General features: G+C 37.2%; 1 protein-coding gene across 1 annotated transcript in view; it reads right to left on the bottom strand.

Moving 5' to 3' along the window:
- ZFAND3 (zinc finger AN1-type containing 3) overlaps positions 1-24,167 on the bottom strand; it is a 133,321-nt gene that overhangs the window by 29,389 nt on the left and 79,765 nt on the right. Inside the window, 2 exon segments of the mRNA XM_066316021.1 lie at positions 6,963-7,028; positions 17,173-17,352. Coding sequence (XP_066172118.1) covers positions 6,963-7,028; positions 17,173-17,352 — 246 coding nt within the window.

The following is a 24,167-nucleotide window of genomic DNA, read 5'->3' as shown; positions in this document are numbered from 1 at the left end:
GGTCATTATCCTGCTCAAGGCCCAAGAGAACAGTGCTGCATGGACTGCTCTCCCAGCACTTTGCTTTGCAATGACCATCCCAACCGTCCCACCTTTCCAAGAGTCTCTCTCCTGGCTCTTCTCCACAGTGCTTGAAGCACTCAATGCTTGCCAGTACTTCCAGACCTCAGTTCTCATTAAGTGCTATGAATGCTACTGAGGTTAGACTAAGTATCTCTAAATACTCATATCGTATTTGTTTTCCATTAGTGTCACTGAAAAAATTGGGTTGGAAGGGATTTCCGGAGGTCATGCAGTTCAGTATCCTCCTTGATGCAGAGCAAAACATCAAAGAAATTGGATCAGGTTGGTCAGGGTCTGGTCCATTTTCAAAAATTTTCAAAGACTAAGACTTCACAGCCTCTGAGGGTACCTATTCCAGTGCCAACTAGAGGGGAAAAATCTCTTAAACAACCCGCTATACTGTTTCTAACACAGTTAATCCAGTTGTTTGTTCCTATCATCTGGTACCTTTAGTTTGACATTCAAAATAATTTTCTTTCTTGCTGACAATTCAATGTAAACTCCTCTCAAGGGATCATCCTGTCCTATTGACCCAAGTACATTTTCTTCCAAGTTGTTCTTTTTTGTGGGATTCAGAATATGGAAATGAAAACAGATGAAAATTTTGAAATAAAAGGAGCAAAAAGAGATAAAGACAAGTGAAAGCTGAGGAATGGACTTACACAAACCCAGACAGTCTTAAAGGGGTTATTTAGTAAAAAATGAAAAAGTTTCAAGGGCTTATCTGAACTGCACAAAGGATAAAAGAAGACGAATTTGGGTGATTTGAGAGGATAAACAAAGATAGGGTGAATAACTGTTTAAAGTACTTGGCGGACATTTTCCGTTAGGATGCTGAACTTGAACTGACCTCAGACAGCTGGGAGTACTATGAGGTACACAGAGGTGTGAGTCTCAGCACCTGCTGGGAGCTCACACAGGCCAGGAGGCCCTCATTCTTCAACCACAGAGAGATTTTGATTATTGCTTTTTGCTTCTATTTTACTGAGTTGGGTTTTTTCCGCTCCACAAGGAAGAAATGGTTGATTCTTATAACCTATGAATCTCTGAATAACCAAAATCTACCTGAATTATTGCACATTTCTGCCACTCACACCAGCATACATCAAATACCACTCTCTGCATGATGTAGTGTCCTGGTTTCCACTGGAAATTTCTTCCTAAAAGCAGGTAGAGTGGTGTGCTTTGGATTTGGGATGAAAATAATGATGTTAACACACTGATGTTTTAGGTGTTGCTACGCAGTGTTTACACAGATTAAGGGCTTTCCAGCTTCTCATCCCACAAGTGAGAGGGGCTGGAGGGCACAAACAGCTGACCCCACTGCCTGTTCCATCCGTTATGGTGTCATGATCAGCATACAAACTGGGGGCAAAGCTAGCCAGGGGCTGCTGCTCAGGAACTGTCTGGTAAAAGCCGGATATTTCTCTCTCCTTTTTGCTATTTTCCTTTTTTACAATTTATTTTAAGTAATAAACTGTTTTTATACCCAGGAGTTTTCTTTTTTGGAGATCATGCAAGACTGCCTTACAAGCTCCTAAGAGAACTGATGTGAGTTAGTGTACTTGTGGGGAATAAAATAAAATGGGAAGCATTATAAAATGGGAAGCATTAATAAGCATGTAAGTTATCGTGTCCATCCATTTATCTTATTCCACAACAGTAATTTTACTTCTTAAGGCTGACAGTCCTTTCAAGAATAACTTCAACGGAATGGTAGGAAAAAGGAGTTAATCCTAAGTAAAAGCTACTGGCATGACTCTTGAGTATTTGTAATTTATCTATACAGCATGTGAAAGTGGGCTTTCACAGCCATGATACATTTTTCATCGCTTTGGCCACCTCAACTATCTAGTTTCTTTACTTGATGATCAATGCAAAGAAAAGATAAACCTAGAAGCCACTAAATGTGTGAAAGTTAGTTTCAAAGTCACACTGTAAAAAGTTTCTATTCATCCTAGTTTAATGTACTTTAATACAGGCAAATAAAAGTATTCCTGCTAATACCATAAGATGATAGAAAAATAATCTATTTATTTTATCCTGCCTGTACTGAACAGACAGGACAGGAGTCACTGTTTTCATATGCTGTCATGCTGCTGCACGCCTTTTCATTTCTGAATGCTGTGTTTTTTCTACTACTTGGAAGAAAATTCTCTTCAAAAGTAAACAGCATGAGTGATTAATGTATGAACTACGAAGATGCTTGCAAAACTTCTCTTCAGATCAAAGCAAATATGGACTAAAATTCAAGGCATTTTTTTCACTGCAGTTTAGTAAAGCAATGATTTAGATGTCTAGCACAGAAATGTGCTAGACTGTGACAGATAAAAATCAAGAAAGACTTTTTTACAAAAAAAATATTACCAATTATTGTGTGCTAACAAGCTCTTATAAACCTTCCCAGGAACAGCTGAAGTTTTTAAACTCAGAGGCAAGGATCATCACAGCTAGAGCTGACTTTCAACAAACTTTTTGATGTATCGACCCCAAATGCATCACTTTGGCTTCTCCAACTAACTCAATTAGTCTAAAATCATGGGATGCCTTCAGTGGAAAAGAAAGTTCAGGTGAACCACATCCACTGTTTTTAATGAACAAGGGTGGCTTTGTAAAGCTGAGAAAGGTAAGAGTGGAAATAAATCACACAATTAGAGCAAGTCCTTAATTTTGTTTACTGCTATGACTATTATGATCCTTACCACTAGGAGAATTTAAATCTACAATAATCATAACACTTTGAGAAGGCTCTTAAGATAACCAGGTGGAGAGGAAACCAATCTGTCCATCCAGATAGATATGGGAGCACAGAACAGATAATCCAGCATGTCACAGAAATAGGCAATAAGCTGAGGCAGTAAAAAGCCATCAACATACATCATCTGATCACGGTACGGCGTCATCTCCCAGCCTCTATCAGCTCCTGCTACATCAGTGCCAGTCCCAGGCACTTCATCCTGTTTGTAATTGCTGATGAGCAGCAATAAGGCCTCCATGCCTCAGCTCCCGTCCTTCCACTTCAGCACGCACCTATTAGGTTGTAACTTTTATTTACAGCCTTGCTTGATGTGCTGCTCTATTAGTACAGCCGGAAACTGAGCAGAGGGAGGGGGAAGAGCGTCCCTAATGGGCACTATTATTGCTAGGGCTGGGTGATTTACTATGCTGCTCAAAGGCTGTTCTATCATGTAGGTGAAAGAGCTCCAAGAAGACTGGATTTCAACACAGTGCCCTCCAGAAGTCAAACACTAAAGAATACCTTAATAGCCCCTTGAAACACCAAAGAAAAACAGACCTCCGAGTTGGTTTAGTGGTATTGAACCCCCTCCAGTAATCTTTCGTGTATTTTTTGCTCAGGAGATTAACACTTTAGAGCAATTAAAAAAAGAAAATCTAATTAGTGGTGGATGAGGTCCTTTTGTCCTTACTCAACACATAAGGTTTGATTAAGAAGATGATCATATCAATGTAATGATTTCATGGTTTTGGCTCAGGCTCAAAATCTGTGTACTTCTATTTCCACAACTTGACTTCCCTATAACTCCTTAAAGGCTGTCCTCTCAATTGTGGACGTTCAACCTCAAAGCATTTGGATTCCTGGCACTGTTACAAACAAACAGATATCTTAGTACAGGAACATCAATAAATTCAAAACCTCAAAAAGGACCACAGCCCTGTTTAACTGCTTTACTCAAGCAGTGAAATAATTATTTCCATCTTCTAGACTCAAATTTTAAATTAGAAAACACACAGAGAGAAGAGGCAGGTTCTCATCTTGTACAATATAAACACCACGACACCAATCTACCACAGATATTCTCATAAAATGTGAGCTATCTACATATATAACTGTACAAAATATTACAGATGCACATTTCTCATGAACTGCTACTGAGAAATAAAGTACTTAAACCTCACCAACTTTATGGATATAATGTATGAATCGACTGTATCATTATCACATTTTATCCGCCTGTTTCTATCACCTTCTCTACTGCACAATTAAAACTTAATTGAGCACACTCACACAGCTCCATCAATTTTTTCCAAGTTTCTTTAAGCTGCATAAAAATATTATAAAATCTGTCTGTTCAGAGTTGTGTAGTAAATTGTCACTGAAGCTGTACAGCAGAAAAACAAGACTAATAATATGTTACTTGGTACTGCACTTTCCCAACATGGGCACCTGATACAAATGGGATGTGGATGCCCTGCAGACTAGAGCAAGCCTCCCAGTACCTGCCATCAATCATCACATTACCCAGCCATTAAGAAACAAATCAAATACATAAGAAGCTATACACTGGGCCACACAGTCCCATCTTTCTTCCTACAAAATCCTCAGACTGCTGGTGCTCAGAAGCCTTTGAGGCATCATCCAAACTAATGACTGCAAGGCTTTATTCATTCTTTTCATTATAATCCTTGTCCTGTGGGTACACTGGAATAGAAATGCTTTTACCACAGTGATGATTCTGGTGAACAGGAGGAAAAACCCCACTCTTTGGTGTCATAATACTATTTTTTATCAGAACAGCTCCTACAGCATGCAGGTTGACAAGTGCATTAGGTAAAACCTCTTTTTTCTCTATAAGAACTTTCCCTGTACCTTGGCAGATTTATTGTTTTGATCTTTCTTCAATTGTTACACTCATGCTGTTAAATTATGAAAGGTTTGTCTCCTTCCTTAATATTCTGATGGAAACCTACATATAAGATAAGTAAGTCAAATTTCTAATTTTCTGTCTCAAATGCTGATTTAGGAAACTTTGGGGCAAAACTATGCTTGAAGGGTGAACAGAATTACACAGATAAAATGCAACATAAAATTTTTTTCTTCAAAGCTCTTCCAAGCAGAAGAGAAACAGAACACTTACAAATACTGCTTGACAAATACTGCTTGCATCATTTAAGTAGCTTCCTAGGAAGCTGAAGTGATTCTAGTCTGAAAGAATCTGCAGGGTTTGGCTAGGATAGAATTAATTTTCTTCACAGTAAATAATGGGGCTAATTTTTGGCCTTGTGGTTAAATCCTAGGAAATGTTCACCTATATGGTATGCTGCTCATGCCTGAAGATGCCCACAGCACTTCTGGGTAATATTTTATAGCAAATGTTTTCTTGTCCATTCTCATGGTAATTTATTTTAAAAATGAACGTTTCCTAAAAATTCAAGATCTGGAGAAGAAAACTAACTCCTCATACCAGGTTTATTCATGTAAGAGTACTATTCATAATGACAGTAGGTAGATAACTGAGCAAATAATGTAAAAACCTCAAGGGAAATTGAGGTAATACAAAATCAGTAGATTTAGTTGACTGAAGATTAAAGTTGTACTATCAAATTAAGGTAATCTCCTCATTTTCTTAAAAAATACACTAAATGAAAAAGAAGCATGTACAGACCAAACAAGAGCACAAACTGAAAAAGAGAACTACGGAACAAAGTTAAAGTTAGCCAAGACATTTTTCTCTATGTCTTATGGTTTCATTTGCTTTACTCCAAGGAGCTTTTACTGGTCCCATTTGACACTCCAAATAATGAACTTACATTTATTTTTGCTAAGCACACATAAAAAATTTCCAATGGTACTCTCAGTTTATTGTATCAGTAGCATCATAGCAAGTTTTTAAATTACTCTGCCATCAAAACCAGCTGAACATTACAACAGCTAACATATAAAGAAAACACAATTTAGTAATACCATGAGCAAAGCAGATTAGTTTGCAAGGGATATAGTGGCAAATATTCCATCTTGTTTAGATCCACCTCCATGGCTACATAGAAAAGAAAATTCAGTCTTCCTGCTCTGAAAAGCTACCTTCCAGTTCCAAACTCAGTTCTTTGGCAAACAACTGTGACAGATTATCACTATGTTACTTGAGAGGGCTGCACCTGCACCAAGAGCAAGGTAATGCAGCTTCTCTGTAACCTTGCTTTATTGCAGAACAAGCCAGCTTGTATCACCACACATCTGGTGCAAGCTAACAACACTCACCTATGGAATAACTACAGTTCAGCTCAACAAACAGGAGGTTGGAACACTTTATAAAAGAATGACTTCAGAGGAAATTTCCCTCAAACTCCTTAAAGAGCAAGAGTCCTTACTCAAACTGGAATACCCTTTCTTTCTGCACATAAATGCAAATATAAGCAAAAATTATTTTGGAAACAAAGACTCCCAAGAACATTACCACTACCTACACACCCACCACTCCCCAGGACATTACTGCTTCCAACAGTGATCCTGGTGGAAAGGATCGTGTGAGTTCTTCTCAATCCACCCAAAACCAAAGCCTGGAGCAGACCTGAACCAATGCAGGTAACTTCGCTGCCTGACTGAGCGAGTGCACATATGGTTCTTCAGGACAGATCTCATGCAGAAGCAGTGATTTCAGCCTGGCAATGACCTAACATGTCACTAGTAATACCAGCTCTGTAAGACATTATCCATCTACATCCTGCACATAGAAGTAAAGTCATTGAAAGGACCCAAAGAAAGTAAAATTTAGTCTTGATGCAAAGATCAGCTGTCTATACTTCATCTTCAATCAGGGAAAGTCAATGTATTTAGAACAGTTTTCTACTTAACACTTTGCATTTCAAGGGCAGGATTTCCAAAACACTGTCACAATCATTAGACAAACTGATTACTCCTGTATATCTTGTTTTTACAAAGATTAACTGAAAACAGAGTGTATTTATAGAATTATGTTTAACAGGATTCTCAGATGAACTATCTGCCATACTAATCCTTTTATATGTACATTTCTGTCAGCAAAACAACAATATTTATTTGCATCTGGCATTTGCCAGATATGGTTATTAATCTTTACTATTAAACTATCACTGCTAAATACAGTGCAAAACCTAATTCTTCGATCCCACAAAACACATACCTGAGTCACAAGATCTTTTGGTTGGTGTGGTTAACGAGGCATGAGCTGTACCTGTGCATGGCCCACCTGGAAACAGAGAAGATGGTATGTCTCAAAACATCACCCATATTTAATATTTACAACCAGATCATGATTATACTGAGGAACATAAAACATGGAGGAGCACTTGTCTTTGGACAGTACATATGGAAGTAGCTCTACTCTCAGTACTTCTTTCCCAGATGAATCTGAATGTTTTGTGGTAAAAAAAAAAAATAGATGAAAACTTGGGACAAAGTTACACTTTTTAAAATATATTTTATAAATATTTCAAGAGGCATTTTTAGGAAAATATACACCGTAATTGCAATGCTAGAAATGTATTTAAGTGACCCACAAGTAACACAAGGGACAAAGTGATCACTTCTCTGATATCAAACCTTGTTACTGACGCCAGTGAGATAACAACTGTGCCCCTTACCTTGTTCTCGTTATGTGTTCTAAGTGTGGCACAAGCATATGCTAACAAGCTCTTTCCATGTTTAAGGTTTTTTGGCTCTGGACTCTTGCCCACTCATCTGGCACCTGGCTTGGTAGTAAATTGCTTTCTGCCTTTTATCTTTACATGCATCATTGTTGAGGAGTTCTCCAGAGATCTTGTTAAAATAGCAACCGATTGAGTGTACACAGTGACTTGCAGTAAAAAAAAAAAAAAAATAAAAACTCCATGCAGGGAAGCCAAGACAAACTGACAGTAGCATTACCAATGGTAATAACACATCATAGCTTTGAAAATTGGATATTATAATAAATGGGAAAATGCTAGGGAGCCTGAAATTGAGTTAGATCTACTAGAGTTTGGCTATCAAACTACCAATAATCAAGTCTGCACTAAATTGCTGGTGGTACAGTAATACTTGCTGCCAATATAACAGAGCTTAGTACTAACCAGATAACCTTTAACATTAGGTCTTCATGCACTGAAAAATACTAAAACTACTTTTTCCTTTTCCCCTCCCCCCCCATCTTTGCATATCTGGAAAGCCACACTGTGACTGTGGGAATGATTTTACTTTTTCATGTATTTTAAAGCTGGCTTGTTAGTAAACTATTTTTACTTCTCCCTGGGATGCTCCATCTTGAAGCTTTCCTTAGTTTCTCTTTCTCACAAAAGTTTCAGGTCTCAGGCAACTTTGTCTATCCTGAAATACTCATAGCATTGTAACACTTATAAAAAAAATTCTGCAGTTGAGGGGGAAAGATGTGAGGAACTTACTTCAGTGCATTTGACTTCAATAAGTCCACTTGGGAACAGAAGTTTAGATCTCAATTCTCCAGAGAAGGACCAATAAACCTGTTGAGTTTTTTGTTCTCCCAAGAAGTTCCTCCAGCAACACAAACCATTTCATACCTGTGCAATGGGTAATCTTTTAATGGGTGGTTATAATGGCCAAGAATCCAGTTCCTGGCCTGCAGGACAACACTGAGTGCACTCATCAGCTCCTGGCCTGAGATTAAGCAAAGCGTCAGGACATGGGAAACGGCTGAACCTGACCTAAGGAATTGCTATTTGTGACAGGCAACAGCATAAGCAGCTGGCAGATGTTACAGACAGCATTGCAAGGCACTGTTGGGTTCTCCAGGCTGGTAAGGAGGGAGCTGGTGAGAAACGGCTGAACTGCACCGGTAAGAGGAGGGGAGTGGTGGGACGTCTCTGCAGGGTCAAGTCTGCATATGAGAAGAGACAAGCTTGCTTTTGCAGTGAGGAGGCCTGGGAGTCCCAGGGTGGATCCCTTCCTAGCCAAAAATACAGCATCCTGGATGGATGGATCAAGCATCCCGGCATCACCAAAGTGTCAAGCCTGACAGCACTAGCAAGCAATAACCTCTTCTTAACAACCAGAAATGGTCAAGTAAGCAGAAATAATTCTTCACAACATAATATTTTCAATTTTTTAATATTCTGGCCTAGAAAAAGTCAACTTGATCTATGTTAGTACTACTACTGCAAAAGGCTCAAAAATGCTTAGTCTAGGGTTTAGTGCATTTGGGGAAAAAAAATCAATACTGAACCAGAATCTTTACCAAGTTTTCTAGTGAAACCTTCTGCATATTCAAAAACACTACAGAGCAGGTCTGTTAAGTCAGTCTCTACTTTCAGACACCAAGTATCTGGTTTCAATCTAGAATGTGTGTAAGTAATAAATTCAAAAGGGTAGAGAATTTCAATGAACTGATTTTAGACACAGCTGCCTCTTAAAATGCAGCAGCTCTTCTGTAAATAATTTTAGTTACATTCTCCCAGTTTTCACTGAATAGACAGTGAGACGCATCATCACTGTGGACTAACAAATAAGACTAATCTTTTCAATTATTGTAAAGTAAATATTTCACAATATTTACTTTCAGCATCCAGCCAAATGTATGAACTTTATTTCTCACTCTCTAAAGTACAATAAGTTGGTATGCATTCTGCACTTTCCTTTGTCAGAGTTTCCTGTTATTTATTCTTCCCTCATTAAGTATGGCTTTCATACAGCTTTGATTTGTCTAGCACAGCACCAGAGTTTTAATAAAGAGTATCTTGGGATTTGCATTCATGTACACTAGTGCCTAATAACCAGTGAAGGCAGCATGTACTTTGCAGCATTTCCTTCTGCTACTCCTTTTGTTCCACCATTAAAAATGTCATGCATAATTCAGTACTGTGGGCTTGACTGTGCAGTTCTATGTGGAAGTCACTATGTGGAATCTTTTGGTATACATAACTGCTAATTCAGGCATATTTGTATTGTTTGAAACAGTATATTTCTCACAGCTTTGATTAAAATTCTGTGTGTGAGAAAGAAAAGGGAAGTCATAACAATAGAACACCAGTCCATCTTGGCTATTCACAAAGGTAGGCTCATAACTTCACATGATTCGAGGTATATCTGCATCTTCATTGCCAAAAAAGTAAATTTTTCAAGGTTATTTAACTGTGCTACATAAAACACTTCAGTGCACAGTGAAAGGCCACATGTCTAGCTTCTAACATAACCCACAAGGCTGCAAAGCTCTTTTTGCTCAGCACAAACAAGACATTAAAATGGAAGAACAGAAATATCTTTCTACTCTATATCCAATTAACAGATAACACAACAGCTTCTGCTGCTATTTTTTCCAGTGTATGGTTTCTGACATTTTCAACTCCTCTTTCAAACAAAAGCAGCCACTGCCCAGGGATAACGTAATCCCAAGAGAAGATAATTATAAATGCAAAAATACTAAAACTTACTGAAGAAATCAGAAGAATTTTGAGAATTTTGAGAATCCTCAAGTTTGCAAATTCAAACATAGAATTAATAAAGGTCAAAACAAGATAACTCAAACCTTATTATACATTAATACAACAGGTCTTGTTAATGTGGTTGCTATGTTTTTGGCTTCTGATATCCTCAGCTCTCTGTAACTTACTGTTAGCTGTACTCAAAGTATATTGACTGGAAAAACAGATTCAAACCAAATTTCTCTAATTATCCAAAGTAGTAAAATTTTATATATTGCTTCTATTTCTATGGACACAATAATATTGCTGTTATTTCCTACTCTAGACTACTCTAAAATCTGTATGTTTAAACTGTCCATCAGAATGCCCTTCGAAGTGACTCTGCTCAGTCAGAGCCTCCCATGCAGGAAAAAAGTTAAATACAAGGGTGTTTAATCCCCTCTTCTTGATGTTTGCAGAAGCACTAAGTTTGAGCCCAGGATACACACATCAGGAAGATTTGAACGGCACTTGGATGTTCTTACTGTGCAGAGAAAGAGATGCAGAATAGAGCAAATCTAAGTTAGCATGTGAGTAAAAAAATCTAAATTACAGTAACACACTGAAACAATTTCAGATGACACAAAAACTGCAAGCCAGATAATGAATGAAGATGACAAATAAGTGGAGGAGTCTGAAGCTCAATAACATTTGATCAAAGTAACATAAGGACAAAGGAACTCCACTTTGAGCTTTTGGTACTATGGTGCTTCCTTCCCAGATAAGCCACACTTTCACCTCTAAGGGGGTTAAAGAGAATGCAACAGGCTGGAAGAAGGTAGTAAGAGCTGAATTTCCTTGGACAGCAGTGCTCTAGCCAGGACAGAAACCATTTCATGGCCATTTGCAATGCAAGAAAGAATCCACCTTGGGAAACCTGTCCAAACCAGTTAACCTAGTTGTACATTTCCTGAACTGGGAGAGACATAATCTAATTGATCTACACAATTGCCTCTGAAGGCAGTCATTGATTATGAACACCAATACATACACAAATGGGAACATAAATCTCTTTAAGTTCAGTCTGCACAGACTGCACTATCTTTTAAGGATAAAAGGCAGAAGAACTTTCCAACACTTAAGAACTGCTTATCAGCTGCCATATGGGCAAGATGCACAATCATCTAAGTGATGTCATTACTACACAGATACAAGGATTATATAACACAAAACCACTTTTTAAAAACTAGTTTTACAGATTTGCCTTTAGGTACTTTTCATCCACATGAAGCTTTTGGAGAAGGAAATGAAACCTGGACTGTTTTGTTGCTGAGTGGATGGTAAATTTAACAACTATACTGAAGTGAAGGAGGACAGGATTCAGATTCCACCTTCTTCCCTACCACTGACACACTTTGTTACCTGTTTATCCTCAGTAATAGATGTTATATTCTCCTTCTCTGTAGGTGTAAGTTGAACTGTAAAACGTGCTTTTGAAACCAGCAGTTAAATATTGTTTTTATAAACAGTTTTTAAGCCTCAATAGCTGTGCAGCTCTATCTCATGTTTTTCCAATGTGACTGTGTTTCTATTTTGTGCTCCATAGGGTCTTTTGACTGTAATAAATGAGACTGTAGGTATCCTACAGTCTATTAGGATATTCTGCAATGTAAAGTGACTATAAATCAGAAGAACAATTAAAAGCGGTGCAACATCCTTGATCTTCATTATGTTTCAAAATTATCATGCCACAGACAAGGAAAGAAGTGCTCATTTCATAAACCTTTGTGTCAGATCTTTGCTTGTTAGAAAACACAGATATGTTCTTTATATGAAACTGAGACTGTATGGAATAGTTGGAAACTTACAGAAGTATCTTCACCAAAGAAATTATGATAATGACACTTCTTATTCAAATTTCTAACTGCCTTTATGTCCAGTACTAACAGTATTAGTATGCACCTGATACTGGTGGCATTTCTCAAAAGACAACTCAAATAGCCCACAGCTCAATATGGTTTTATATTTGAAAGCATTCTTACAAAATACCAGAGAAAAAGTGCTTGCATTAATATTAAAATATATGTATTTTGTGATAAATATTAAAAAAATCAGATTCAATGATAATCGAACTAAAAAACTGAGTTAGCTAATATTAACATTAAAAAACTGTACCAAAAGACTATTTATAAATAGCTTTGAATGAAAACAAGGCTAAAAATTAAAAAATCCCTGACCATGTAAAACAACTTTTACTATTATCTAATTTAATAAAAGCAAAAGCCTGACAAAATAGCTAGCTCTTGTTCTGTGGCACAGAAACCCAAAAATGCCTGTAACATCAAAAAGCAGTCAGGTGCATATCCTGTATTAGAGGTGTGCCCCCTCTTGCTTTAACATAAGACACAAAATCGACTACAATGAGAAAGAATACATGACAATCTTATGGGTTGATAAAGAAAATTAGAATTATTCACCATCACCAAGCTACAGGTTTCTCAGTTATGTCTGGGTATAAGTTTAATTTAATATTGGGTCACATGGGCTTCATTGTAGCCTGGCACAATTTTACTAGTTACTGCATTCTTTTGAGTAAGAGAAAAAACATAGAAATTAGTATGAGAATAAATGAGGTTAGCAATAAAGCAAATTACTTTCTACAACCATTTGTGACAGGCAAGACAAAACCAGGCAACTAGCGTGGTCTGTTTATACATTTACTACTTACAGAAATGGGTATGCACAAAACCTTCAGTCAGTCATGAGACAGAAAACAAAGTCCCCCATTGACTGAATTAGAAAAAAACCCAAACCAAATCCAAAACTAAACAAAAACACAGCCCCCACTCCCCCACCTTCCCCCCCTGAAAAAAAACCTGGAAAAACCCCAAAGCAAATGAAGATAGGATGTACAAAACTGACTCCTACTTCAATAAGCAGCTGAATTCTCCAAGTCAGGGCATTTACAAAAGTATACAATGAGTAACATCCAAGAACAACTGTCATTTTAAAAATCACTCCCCTTAAAAAGCACAAATTGAAGTTAAGGATGTCATCATAATAACTCAAAATGTGAAGTATTTTCAGAGCACACATAGAAAAGCTGTCATCTAGGACTCTACTCACAAACCCAGGAAAATACAAAAACCGTGAAGCTGTTATAAATTGGTAGAAACCTTTTGCATAGTGTCAGAGAAAAGGCCATTCAGCAAGAAAGAAGCAAAGAAAGAATGCACTTGTTTATCAATTTTCCACAAATTTATGTTGGAAAAAATGACATATATTTTTATTTTATTCCAAAGAGAAAAAAAACCCATCACTTTTTGAGTGGTATAGCCTATGTGGCTTTTTACACAGTCATGCTTCAACAAGCAATAAAATTCAGAGTATAAACATCCAATAGGTGCAGTAAGAAAAACAATCCCTCACCTTTCTACCAGATATATTTTATAGAAACCTACTGCATCTTTGGCTCAGGACTGGTACACTTAACGTACATTAACTTCACTAAAATTACTCCATAACTGGAGGTATTTCATTGTTTCCACTGCACACAAATGCTTAATAAAAGAAAAGATTTTATACAGCATTTTCTAACTGTATCTGGCAAATTTAAACATTCGAGACAAAGTGTTTTAGTTTTGATGTGCAATAGCTCAAATTCATACCAGTAGCTCAGATCTTTGTTTATCTTCTTATAAATTCTTCAACACAGGAATGAAGAGCATTTAACTCTTTTAGAAACAGCAGATACTCCTTTTGTCCTTTTTCAATTGTGGTTCTTGCTATTCAAGAAGGCCAAGAAAAGTTAAGCACACAATTAAAATAAAATCCTGTCAGCCGAAGCTAAAATACTGAAATACCAAATCTGATCAAGCTGCCAGAGTGAGTGTGCTTCACACTGACATTTCTCCTGTCACATAACAACACAGTTAATTTCAAACCTGCACAGAATCAGCTTTAGCTCTGCTCATACAGTGACAGAAAAATGATGTGACAGCCCCAAAGAAAGCACTGAAGGCCTGAAACTAAGCAAAATTATTCCATGTGCAGTGTGACCTTTTCTCTACCAAAATACATAGAACCTTGCTTAATAAGCTGCCTTTTTCTTTTTTTTTTTAAAAGAATGTTGGTGGCTGAAGGTAAGGACAGAGAAGCGAGGGCCATTGTCAAATCCATTTTCTCCTGTCTGCTAAAAATAATGAAAAACCTTGCCCACCCACTATGAAAAGGAAATGTTTGACAGAGCAACTGGCTGATATAGTGACTGATGCTGAAATAACTACCATTAGGAGCTCCTAAATGAAAGGAGGAGACAGAAGGAAAAGATGAGAAAAGATGAAACTTATCTGCACATAAAGCAGCAGCAGAACAAAAGTTAGACTACCTGATAGAAATGGATCAGTAAAACTCATGCAGCTCTAGACTAACTATGGATATATCAAGATCAATATTACTCTTTGTCTGCAAGTTTATTTCAGAAAATTTACTGCAACTGATGAGACCTGAAGGTTTTGGATAGAAATGGGCAACTCAAGAAGTATCTGTGGAGGGGGGGAAAGAAAAGAATTCCATAGAATTCCACCCTCACCAATTTCAACAGCATTTAAAAAAATTAATGATTAGTAATATTTCATAAGAGATCGAACACATGTGAAGGAGGAGAAAAAAAAATCAATGAAGTTGTGTCACTGTCTCTGGGTATAAATTTTTAACACCTTTTTGTTGACTGTAATTATAATATTGAGAATTACCTTTCTCCTCTAAGTGGGAGAGATATTAGAAGGCACAGCACCCATTGTGGTAGGTGACTCTTCAGAACTGGTGGGAGGCTAATGGGAGATGGAAAGTCACTACAACCTCACTGTATATGTAAGACACTCAGGAATGCAAATTCAACTCTCACATAAAATCAAAACAATAATAAAAAACCACACAAATACTCGCACACTGTCGAGCTGAGCTCCTGCAAAATATAGTTCAAGGCCCATATAATTCATTCTGTGATAGAAAAGGAAATAGCTATTTAAAAACAAGTACAAAAACCTTTTCACTTTCTCTGATACAGAGTTTGAATCTTACACATGTGATTTCTGTGGTTTTCTTCAGTTGTTGTAATATGATTTAATTTATTGCCTAAATGACTTGCTACAATTTTGTCCCCTCTGTTTACCCTGTGGACTCAAGCACTGTGGCAAATGCCTAGATGCAAGACTCTCCTTAAAAATCTTAAAAGGAAAGAGAGGTGAGTGGAATGAAATATGAAGATCCTTCCTGATTAGATAAATTTTCCCACACTTGGATAAGAATTACCACAATGATCCTAATACAATTCATTTCTGGTGAATTACCACAATTCTGTTCAGAACAGAACACAGCTGTACATCATCACATTACAGTGAAAAGTATCCGCCTTTGAAAAATACAGCTGTACTAAGAGCAGTGCATACTTTACAGAATATGCTGCAAAATAAATAAATATTGCACAGAAAAATGCACCCTCAAACTGAAATCAAAAAGACATTTAAGCCTGGGCATTTTCATCAAAGGAAAGAACCTTACAAAATAAGGTCATTATCCATCAGAAAATCTCCATCTGTGTATATAATTATTTCTGATAAATGATATTAAGCCTCATTAAAGAAGTAGTGGGGATGTGAGAGAAGGCAGAGCTGTAAATAAATCTCTCCACTATATTCCACTTAAAAACATCCCAGCAGGAAGTCATAAAAAGAGGGTTTTTTTAATAGGCAATATTTCCAAATGCTCTGCAGACTGTGCTGCCTAATATCCATCATGTTCAGTGTATGCTCACAAGCTCACAACAATTGAGGACGAAGGACACTATTTAATTTCTTTCCAATTTCTGTAATCACTTTCCCACTTACCAGATCTTTCTCACTCACAACAGAAACACTTTGTTGTAACACAATTTCATTTCTACCTGAACAGATTTTCAGAAAAGCTAACCCAGTAAGCACTACAGAAGCACCTGTGACACTGGCTAATAAGTGAGCCGGGTGCTGGGGTCCCCTGCACTGTGAAGGCCCAAATGTGTTGCTGAAGCATCATGTGTTTTCCTGAATTCTCCAGTAAGCTAGTTTTAAGGCCTTCCTTTTACAGCAGATTACACTTTTCCCCTGAAGAAGCATTGGACAGAATGAAGAGATGGAAGGGTGGTCAGCAGCAACTGTGTACACGATGCCGCGACAAGAGTTAAATGGCACTAACCACAACCTAAAGTAATCTCAGCTCAAGGGGGTTTCTCTCCATAGAGCACCTTCTAAAATAAATCTACAACTGGAGAAAAATGAAGCTACAAATTACACATTGGAGCTTAGGTTGTAGAATGCAGATTTTGAAACTCAAGATATTAGATACAAGATGAACTTCATACAGAGGTTTAGAAAAATTGAAAAGTGAATTTTATCTCACTGTGTTTGCTAAGCATTCTAACTTCCTTTCAGGGAGAATTTTTGCCTGACAGTTCAATAAAGACAAAAGATAGGTCATGAAAGAACAGATAAATTACTACATGAAACAAGTTATATGCAAGTAGCAGTCTAGACAAAAACGCATTACAGTCAGTGTTATGTGCAACTACAGTAATTAAAAACCAACATGTTTAAAAGTCAAATTTTACAAGATACTTGTGTTGATGCTAGAATATACAAATGAATTTGCTACTAATGTGGAGGAGAAGGAAGAGGTAAGAAGAAGTTTCTCAAGATTAAATTCTTTCCCTCACATCACGTGGCTTACATATACATAAAATACAATACATCAAATGTAAAGTTAGTTAAAAACTCCTATTTGTTCTTCAGTTAAAGCTATCAATGTCTGTTTTGTGAATAGCCTCTAACCTTTCCCTTCACCCCAAAAGCCAGGCCATTAACTTTCAGAGGGAGTCAGTGGAACATAAACCTGAGAACAAAGCAAAATGTTTATGCCTCCTTTGCTTTCACTTAGGACTCATGCACTTACATTCCTCTTTGCTCGGTGAAGTTACATTCAGTTCTGTCAAAAGTTGCTGGTTGGAGTTAGCGGCCTGCGTGGTTAGAGAGGTATTGCTGTTGTCACTGTTCGTTTCCCCAGAGAACAAATCTGACTGGCTGTTGCTTGTGCTGGGAGTAGAGTCATCGTCTGGCTGCTTCTTCTGGAAATCTATCAAAACCAAGATTACATATGTTGTCATAGTTGCTCAGTCTAATAATCAAATTCTATGCAAAAAATCCCAAGTAACAAAAATAAGCCCAAAACACTGCCAGAGGCATCATCACTTTGATAAACACAAACAGCGGCCTACAAAATTTTACTTCAGATTTAAAATATCTTAAAAGCTATTCCCTGGAGAAAAAACATTTTCAGAATTACACAAAAAATGGCTTGTTTCCCCAGCCATCCAAGAGCATTCAAAGCTTACCACAGCACATGGTATCATTTTCAAAAGGGTTTACCCAAAGCATGTACAGAAACATAAAGGGAGCAGACATCCAGTGAGGGAAGAACCAAGACATGTAATACAGCGCAATGGGAATGTTACACACTTTCACTGCCATTAAATAAAATCCCATCAGTAACAGTTTTGGCAGAGCCAGTGTAGACAGCTAAAGTTCCAGATCAGCATGGGGAGCTGGTCAAGGGACTGCCTCTGCATCACTGGTTTGATGGGTATTTGGGGGGAAATGTGAGGGAGGAGGTGGGGGAAGGTTGGGGTGTTTCCTTCTTCCTTCACTTACTCCCAACACTGGCACTAAAAGTTGTCCACACTGATTCAGGAGCAGAGAGTTAAGTATGGAAAGTAAATCACTAAAATGCATTAAAGATGCGTACAGATTATTTTTCTTTTTTTATCAGCAAATGCCAAGTCACACTTGTCTCCAAACTGCCCCCATAGTCCAAATTCCATGTGTTTGACAAATGTCACTCTCCAGCTTACCCTGCCTCCAAACTAGATTCAGGTTTGAGGGGAAATATTTTCAAATGCAAATCTCCCACTGAAAGCTTCTTCCCAAATCTCCAGTCCCGATATATGATTGATTATAGCATTAGTCTACCAGCTACACTTCTGGATTTCAATCTGGAACACTCTGCTTCTGGGAAGCACACCTGCCAACCAAGTGAATTTTGATTTGCTTAGCATCTAGTTCTCTCACCTCTTCTTGTAAAGAAACAGCTGAGAACGAAGTACATCACCACTTGGTATCTAAGGATATTTTTTTCTAAATTACATACAAGGGTAGAATTTATTCAATACACAAATACATAGATAAATCAACATTTCGTTGCTCATTACTATGTCATGACAGAGAAGAAAACAGCGGTCTATAAATATTTGCAGACAATGATGCGTTAAGAAACACAGGTTGCCAACATGACTCACTGGGATTGGGAAGCACTACAGTCAAACAGTCCCTAAATGCTGATTTAGGATTTAAGTGATTCGCCAGAAAAATTAAGCCTTAACTTCTGCTGTGGAAGAGTCAGCCAGAAGTCCAGAAAGGAGAGGATCAAGCTCAAAGCCATGGAGGAGGAGGAGGAGGAGGGGGAGGAGGGGGATGAGGAGGAGACACACAACAAATCAAGAAAGCTTAACCCAAATTTGGCTTCTGGATTTTATTTTGTGTGTTTGTGCAATCAAGAAGGCTTCAGACACTTTTCTGCACCAGCCACAGTCAGGCAGCTGTGGCAATTGTAACAGTTCAGAGCTGCCGCAGCAGCAAAATCCACAGCAGTGAAATGCTCTTTGCCTCCGTGAACTCATGACCTCCTGTTCAGAACTAACTTTTACTCAGACCGCAAAATCAATTAACTTTCAAAAAAGTTTTGGCCTGCTCAGTTGAGTGGAACCCAAGAATACCTCCCACCCCTGATTTAACCCCTTACTTCATTACAAACAAGAAAAGCCTTAAGACTGATGATCCCAAGCACCCGAAACACAAGAACTGTAACTGAAGCCACCTTGTATTTTGTCCCCATATGGGGGGGGCCACTTGGCTTCTGTCAACCAGTGGGTCTCATTAACACAAATAACTTGCAGATCACCTTGCTCTCCCTGCAAGCCCCATAAACGTTGGCACTTTTTTTTAATTCCAGGGGAACTGAGCCTGGATAAATCCAGTTAAGCCTTAACTGCTCAACAAATAAAACAAAAACACACACATGATACAGGCAAGACCCTGGCAAGTTTTGAAAGGTAAGCTTTATCCTGATTAAAATCAGAATGCAATTCTGTTGACAGAACAATGACCTTACCTAATAATCTCAACAAGGAAAAACCAGGACAAGAGCTGGCAAGACCTTAATCAACATTTGCAGAAGTTCCTATTTAATTGAAAAGTCATGAGAAACACTTTAATTTTTTTTAACATTTTTCCTGAGACTTTCACTATACTAGCAAAATCTGTGCCAAAATGCACATGGGTGACTGAAAGTCCATGAAACCTGCAGTGCCCTTTCCTAGTTAATGAAATGCATCTTTGCAATTTTTAACACAAACCTTCTCCATTTGTCAGAAAAAGATGTTTTCTTTTTCCTCTCGATATTGTCTCCCTTTCTCCACTGCCTTCAGGTTTGGTGGTTTTGGTTTTTGAGGTGGCTGTGGTGGTTGTTTTTTTGTTAAACTTCAAAGTACCCCTTTGTTAACTACATGGTGGAATCAGCATCAAAGTAAGACATGAAAATTTGCTCTTTCCTGCAAATATGGGGAAAAAGTAGATGGAAAGATCTATCAATAAAATGCATGAAATGCATTCAATAAACTATTACTGCATGGTAGAGAAGCTGCTAGGAATAAGCAGCTGCAGTCTTCAAGTTCCAAAATCCTTTTGCTTTGTTGAGTTCAAGGGTTACACACCCAGTATCTCAAATAGTTGAGCAAGAACAGAATATCTCAGAGCTCTCATACACTGGATATTAATACTAAGAGTGTTATTTTTGTTTTGTTGCTTTGTATTTCTTTATAAACAAGACAACCACTACGTGAATAGACAGACATGACATAAATATTTCTATATATTCTATATATACAATGAATTCTAACTGCTCAAACTAATGGAAGGTAAAAAGCTGCACTTGTTTCCAGACTTCAGGTAAGAAGTTCTTTTGCAGGACAATCTTTTGCCCATTTTTATTAATAAGATAGTATTAATAATGAATGCCATTGCCTTCACAGCTTCTGATTCTAGCCCCTAAAACTGGAGTTGCCACACAAAATCACACATTCTGCAGGGCCCTAAAACTTTCAAGCTCAGTTGTCCTGTTACTGTTACCAGGTTACGGTGAGCAACACGCAAGAGCCCGTCTCTTCCAGCATGTTCATTTCACCCATTGCCTCAAGAACAAATATTTAGGACCTCCATCCCTTCCACCACCTAAACCACATGGCTCAGTGACACAAGAAATCAAACAGCCCTAATTCCAGTATCTAGCCTTCTTTTGCCATCCAATAAAATACCTAAGAAAATCTTGAGTTCTCAACTTTTGCTTAACTAAGGGCTCTGTGACTAAGCAGGAAATGAGCCTTCACAGCTGGCAACTTCTGTGATTACAGTCAGTTAAAATTTAAGATAAAGGTAAAGTATGACCATTATCAGCATATCACAAAGCATTCTTCTGGAAAAGACAGGCATGTCAAAGTATTACATGAAATGGCATAATACTAAGCCAGACTGTTTCCTCACTTGCAGTCCTGCTATGGTATAAGAAATCACATCATCTCCAAAAATCTCTTTTTGAGTTATTTTCTTCATATATATACTTATATATATATATATATATACACTTTTATTCATGTGTCTGTTCACAGAACTGAGAACAGAGAAACTGTTCATATATGGCCATGGAATAGTACTGAAAGTCCTAAAGATTATATTTACTTACTGAGAACTCTTTACTGACTTCTCTGGTTCATAGCTTACTGAAGGCATTTCAAGTGTCATTCATACATTTTGCATAATAAATTAAGGTGAGATGGATAAAACCTTCACTTTCAGTACGTATTTGAATGCAATCTAGAGCTCCAATAACCCTCTGGCAATAAAACTCCACTTGGAAAGAGAAGTTTTAGCTTTTTTCTTTTTAAATAGCACGCAGACAGAAAGATGCATTAGCCCACTTGGAGAATAAACACAGATATCTGGCCATTAGGAGAACGCATCATAGAATGCATACGCATTTGCATTAAGAGGTGACAAACAAAGTAATAAAAAGGTATCAGAGGTATGTATTAATTATAGTAAATTATATTTATAAATATATAAATAAAATATATTAGACTGGAAAGTACAAAATTACAACTGCAGTATAATCTTATAGGAGCTATCAGCAGATCTCATCCCTTTCACAGTACAAAGTATTGAAATAATTAGGTAATAAAAAGACTAGAAAGGTGATTTTCTGTAAAACAACTTTATTTAAAGGTATGAGCATGTATGATACAGGAAAGCTATTCAGCTCTTAGGGGTATTATTCATAAATACAACATTTTCTCTTCTTTTCAGCTTTTCTTCTTCATGAAGAAAAACTGAAATGAGTTCTTTATGCTAAGTTATCCTTTATGACTGCTATAGTTTTAAAAACTGTAACACATTATTAGTAAGTTTCAACTTACACTGAGCTTTGCATGTTACATATAGTTTTTTTCATAAGCATTTCATTGTCTTTTCAAATAAGCAGAGAATTATTATAAAGGCAAAATAAAAAAAGATGCATCTGCAAGGGTGGCAAACTGAGAACACAGCTGCATGTATTTATCACTCAGGAATAAGGATCAATTTATATAACACCGCCTTATTTCTACAGCTTATGTAATGTATCAGTATTTGGGGGATTTAGCTTGGTGGGAGTTTTGTTGTAGGGTTTTTTGTTTGTTTTGGTTGGTTAGGTTTTTGAGGGGTGGGAGGTTGAGGGGCTTTCCCCAGGAAGTCTAAGGATGGTGTGTTCTGAGCTGGTTTTCTCTCCAAAAATGACACTCTTTGCTTAAAGATGACATTCCATAATAAACCTTATTTCCCTTGGCTCAATCAAATGATTCTTCCCCAAAGCTACATAGAAAGCTTTAGATTTGACTACCAGATTTTGCCAATTATTTAGCAAGAAAATTCATGAATAGCTAATAAGCAAAGACTATCAAGACAACAAGCATAACATTGTTACAGATAACCTTCAATTCAAGATCCAGGTCATTATTATATATGCAGACACGTTTTTAAGGAAGGAAAATGCAGTTTTGTACAAAAGAGTCTATGGCAAGTGTATTAACCAGGCTTATAATACATTGCATGGTAGACATGAAAAAAATTGCCAGTTTTACAGCATATGATCCCACCATTTCCAAAGCAGTTGTGAAATCCTAAATTGATGAAATAGGAATTTCATTATCATCTAGGAAATACTGCCTGGGAGCAGCTTCCCCACAGAACAAATACTCCTTGCTCTGCCTGATAATGACAATTTACTTACTGAGCTATTTCAGTACAGACCAGGAACAAGGTCACTTAAAACTTCTGTACCCTGGTGTCATATTTCCCATTCTTACATAAGGCAGCAGGCTTACTATTATTACTTATTATTTCAACTAAAATTTCATTATTCCAGAAAAATCTCCAACATAAAAAATAAATATTAATGACTCTTACAGGAGCCAAAGTGCTGAAGCCATGAAGAGTAAACTGCTATTTTAACAATCCACTTCAAAATTCCTGTCAGAGAATCCCTAAGGTCCACAGTTAGCATTTATACTTTAATTTATTAGAGTACATACAGTGAGAAAGCTCTACTTGAAGCTACTGTTATGTTACATTACAAAACCTAAAACCAGTGAGGGCCTGGCTTATACAGCACCTGCATCTGGCAAAGCCAGGACATGAAGACAATTTAATACCCAACTAATTGACATTCAATTTATTCTTCAATCTGTATCAAAGGATATTGGTAACAGACCAGTGCAAGGGTAAAGCAGGAAATTTAAGTAACTGAGGAAGACAAGGCAACCACTCCATCATGACTGCAAGAAATACTTTATTTTTCAATGATATAAGCAGTGGGTATTCATTAGGAAGGGCATATACCAGAATGGACTAGTAGTAAGACACAGAGTGGGCAGCTTGCCAAGGACTCTTACATACTCCTCTGCTAAAGACAGCAATCACAACAACTTTACCAACTCCAAGAAACAAGACAAGGAACTCCACTACTTAACAGCCAGGAAAAGTAAAATCTTGCAGCCATTTAAAGATCCATCTGGCACTTAAGAAGAAGAAACATTAAACATGATCGGAGGGTAGTACAGTGGAGAATTAAATATGGGAAAATTTTTAAAAAGTATCTGGGGAAAACATCTAAGCAGCTGTGATCTGTAGAATTTGCTCTCAAAGACAACTTGGAAAACGTGACATAGGCATTTTACAACAGATGAGACAATTCTAGAAAATGCTCAAAAATGTAAGCATAAAACTAAGAGGAGAATACTACTCATAAAAAATGCATCCCTATCATTCCCCTAAATTTCAGTATGCTTAACACTAGAATTTTCATTATTAGTATCCCTTTACAAAACTAAACAGATTAGTAAATGTACAAGTTTGAACTAAATTCAGAATGATGAGACATCAAAATTTATGCTCCTAAATGAGGGGAAACTTTTGTTCTGATGAGGAAACTGACCCATGAAGCCATAAACCAAGCACTTTGCAACAGCAGCAGGTCCGATCAAACAAACTAATGAAGTGAACTTCTCAAGGTGCATTTATAACAAATGAGAGATCTTGAAAATGGGATTAACTGATAGAATTTAATTACAACTCATATTTATTCTGGACACATAGGAACTATTATTTTAATAAAAGAAATGTTTCAATTAGCTTTTCTTATACTGGAGCTATCTTTCAAATCACCTTACCATGCCCTTTCCAATATCTAGAGAGAACCTTCCAATTTCAAGACCCCTATCTATTATTTTTTAATTAATTCCTCCAGTC

This window comes from Sylvia atricapilla, chromosome 3 (genome assembly GCF_009819655.1).
Source record: "Sylvia atricapilla isolate bSylAtr1 chromosome 3, bSylAtr1.pri, whole genome shotgun sequence".
Taxonomy (NCBI): Eukaryota; Metazoa; Chordata; class Aves; order Passeriformes; family Sylviidae; genus Sylvia; species Sylvia atricapilla.
The sequence above is the reverse complement of the archived record's forward strand: the minus strand, read 5'-3'. Positions and strand labels throughout refer to the sequence as shown.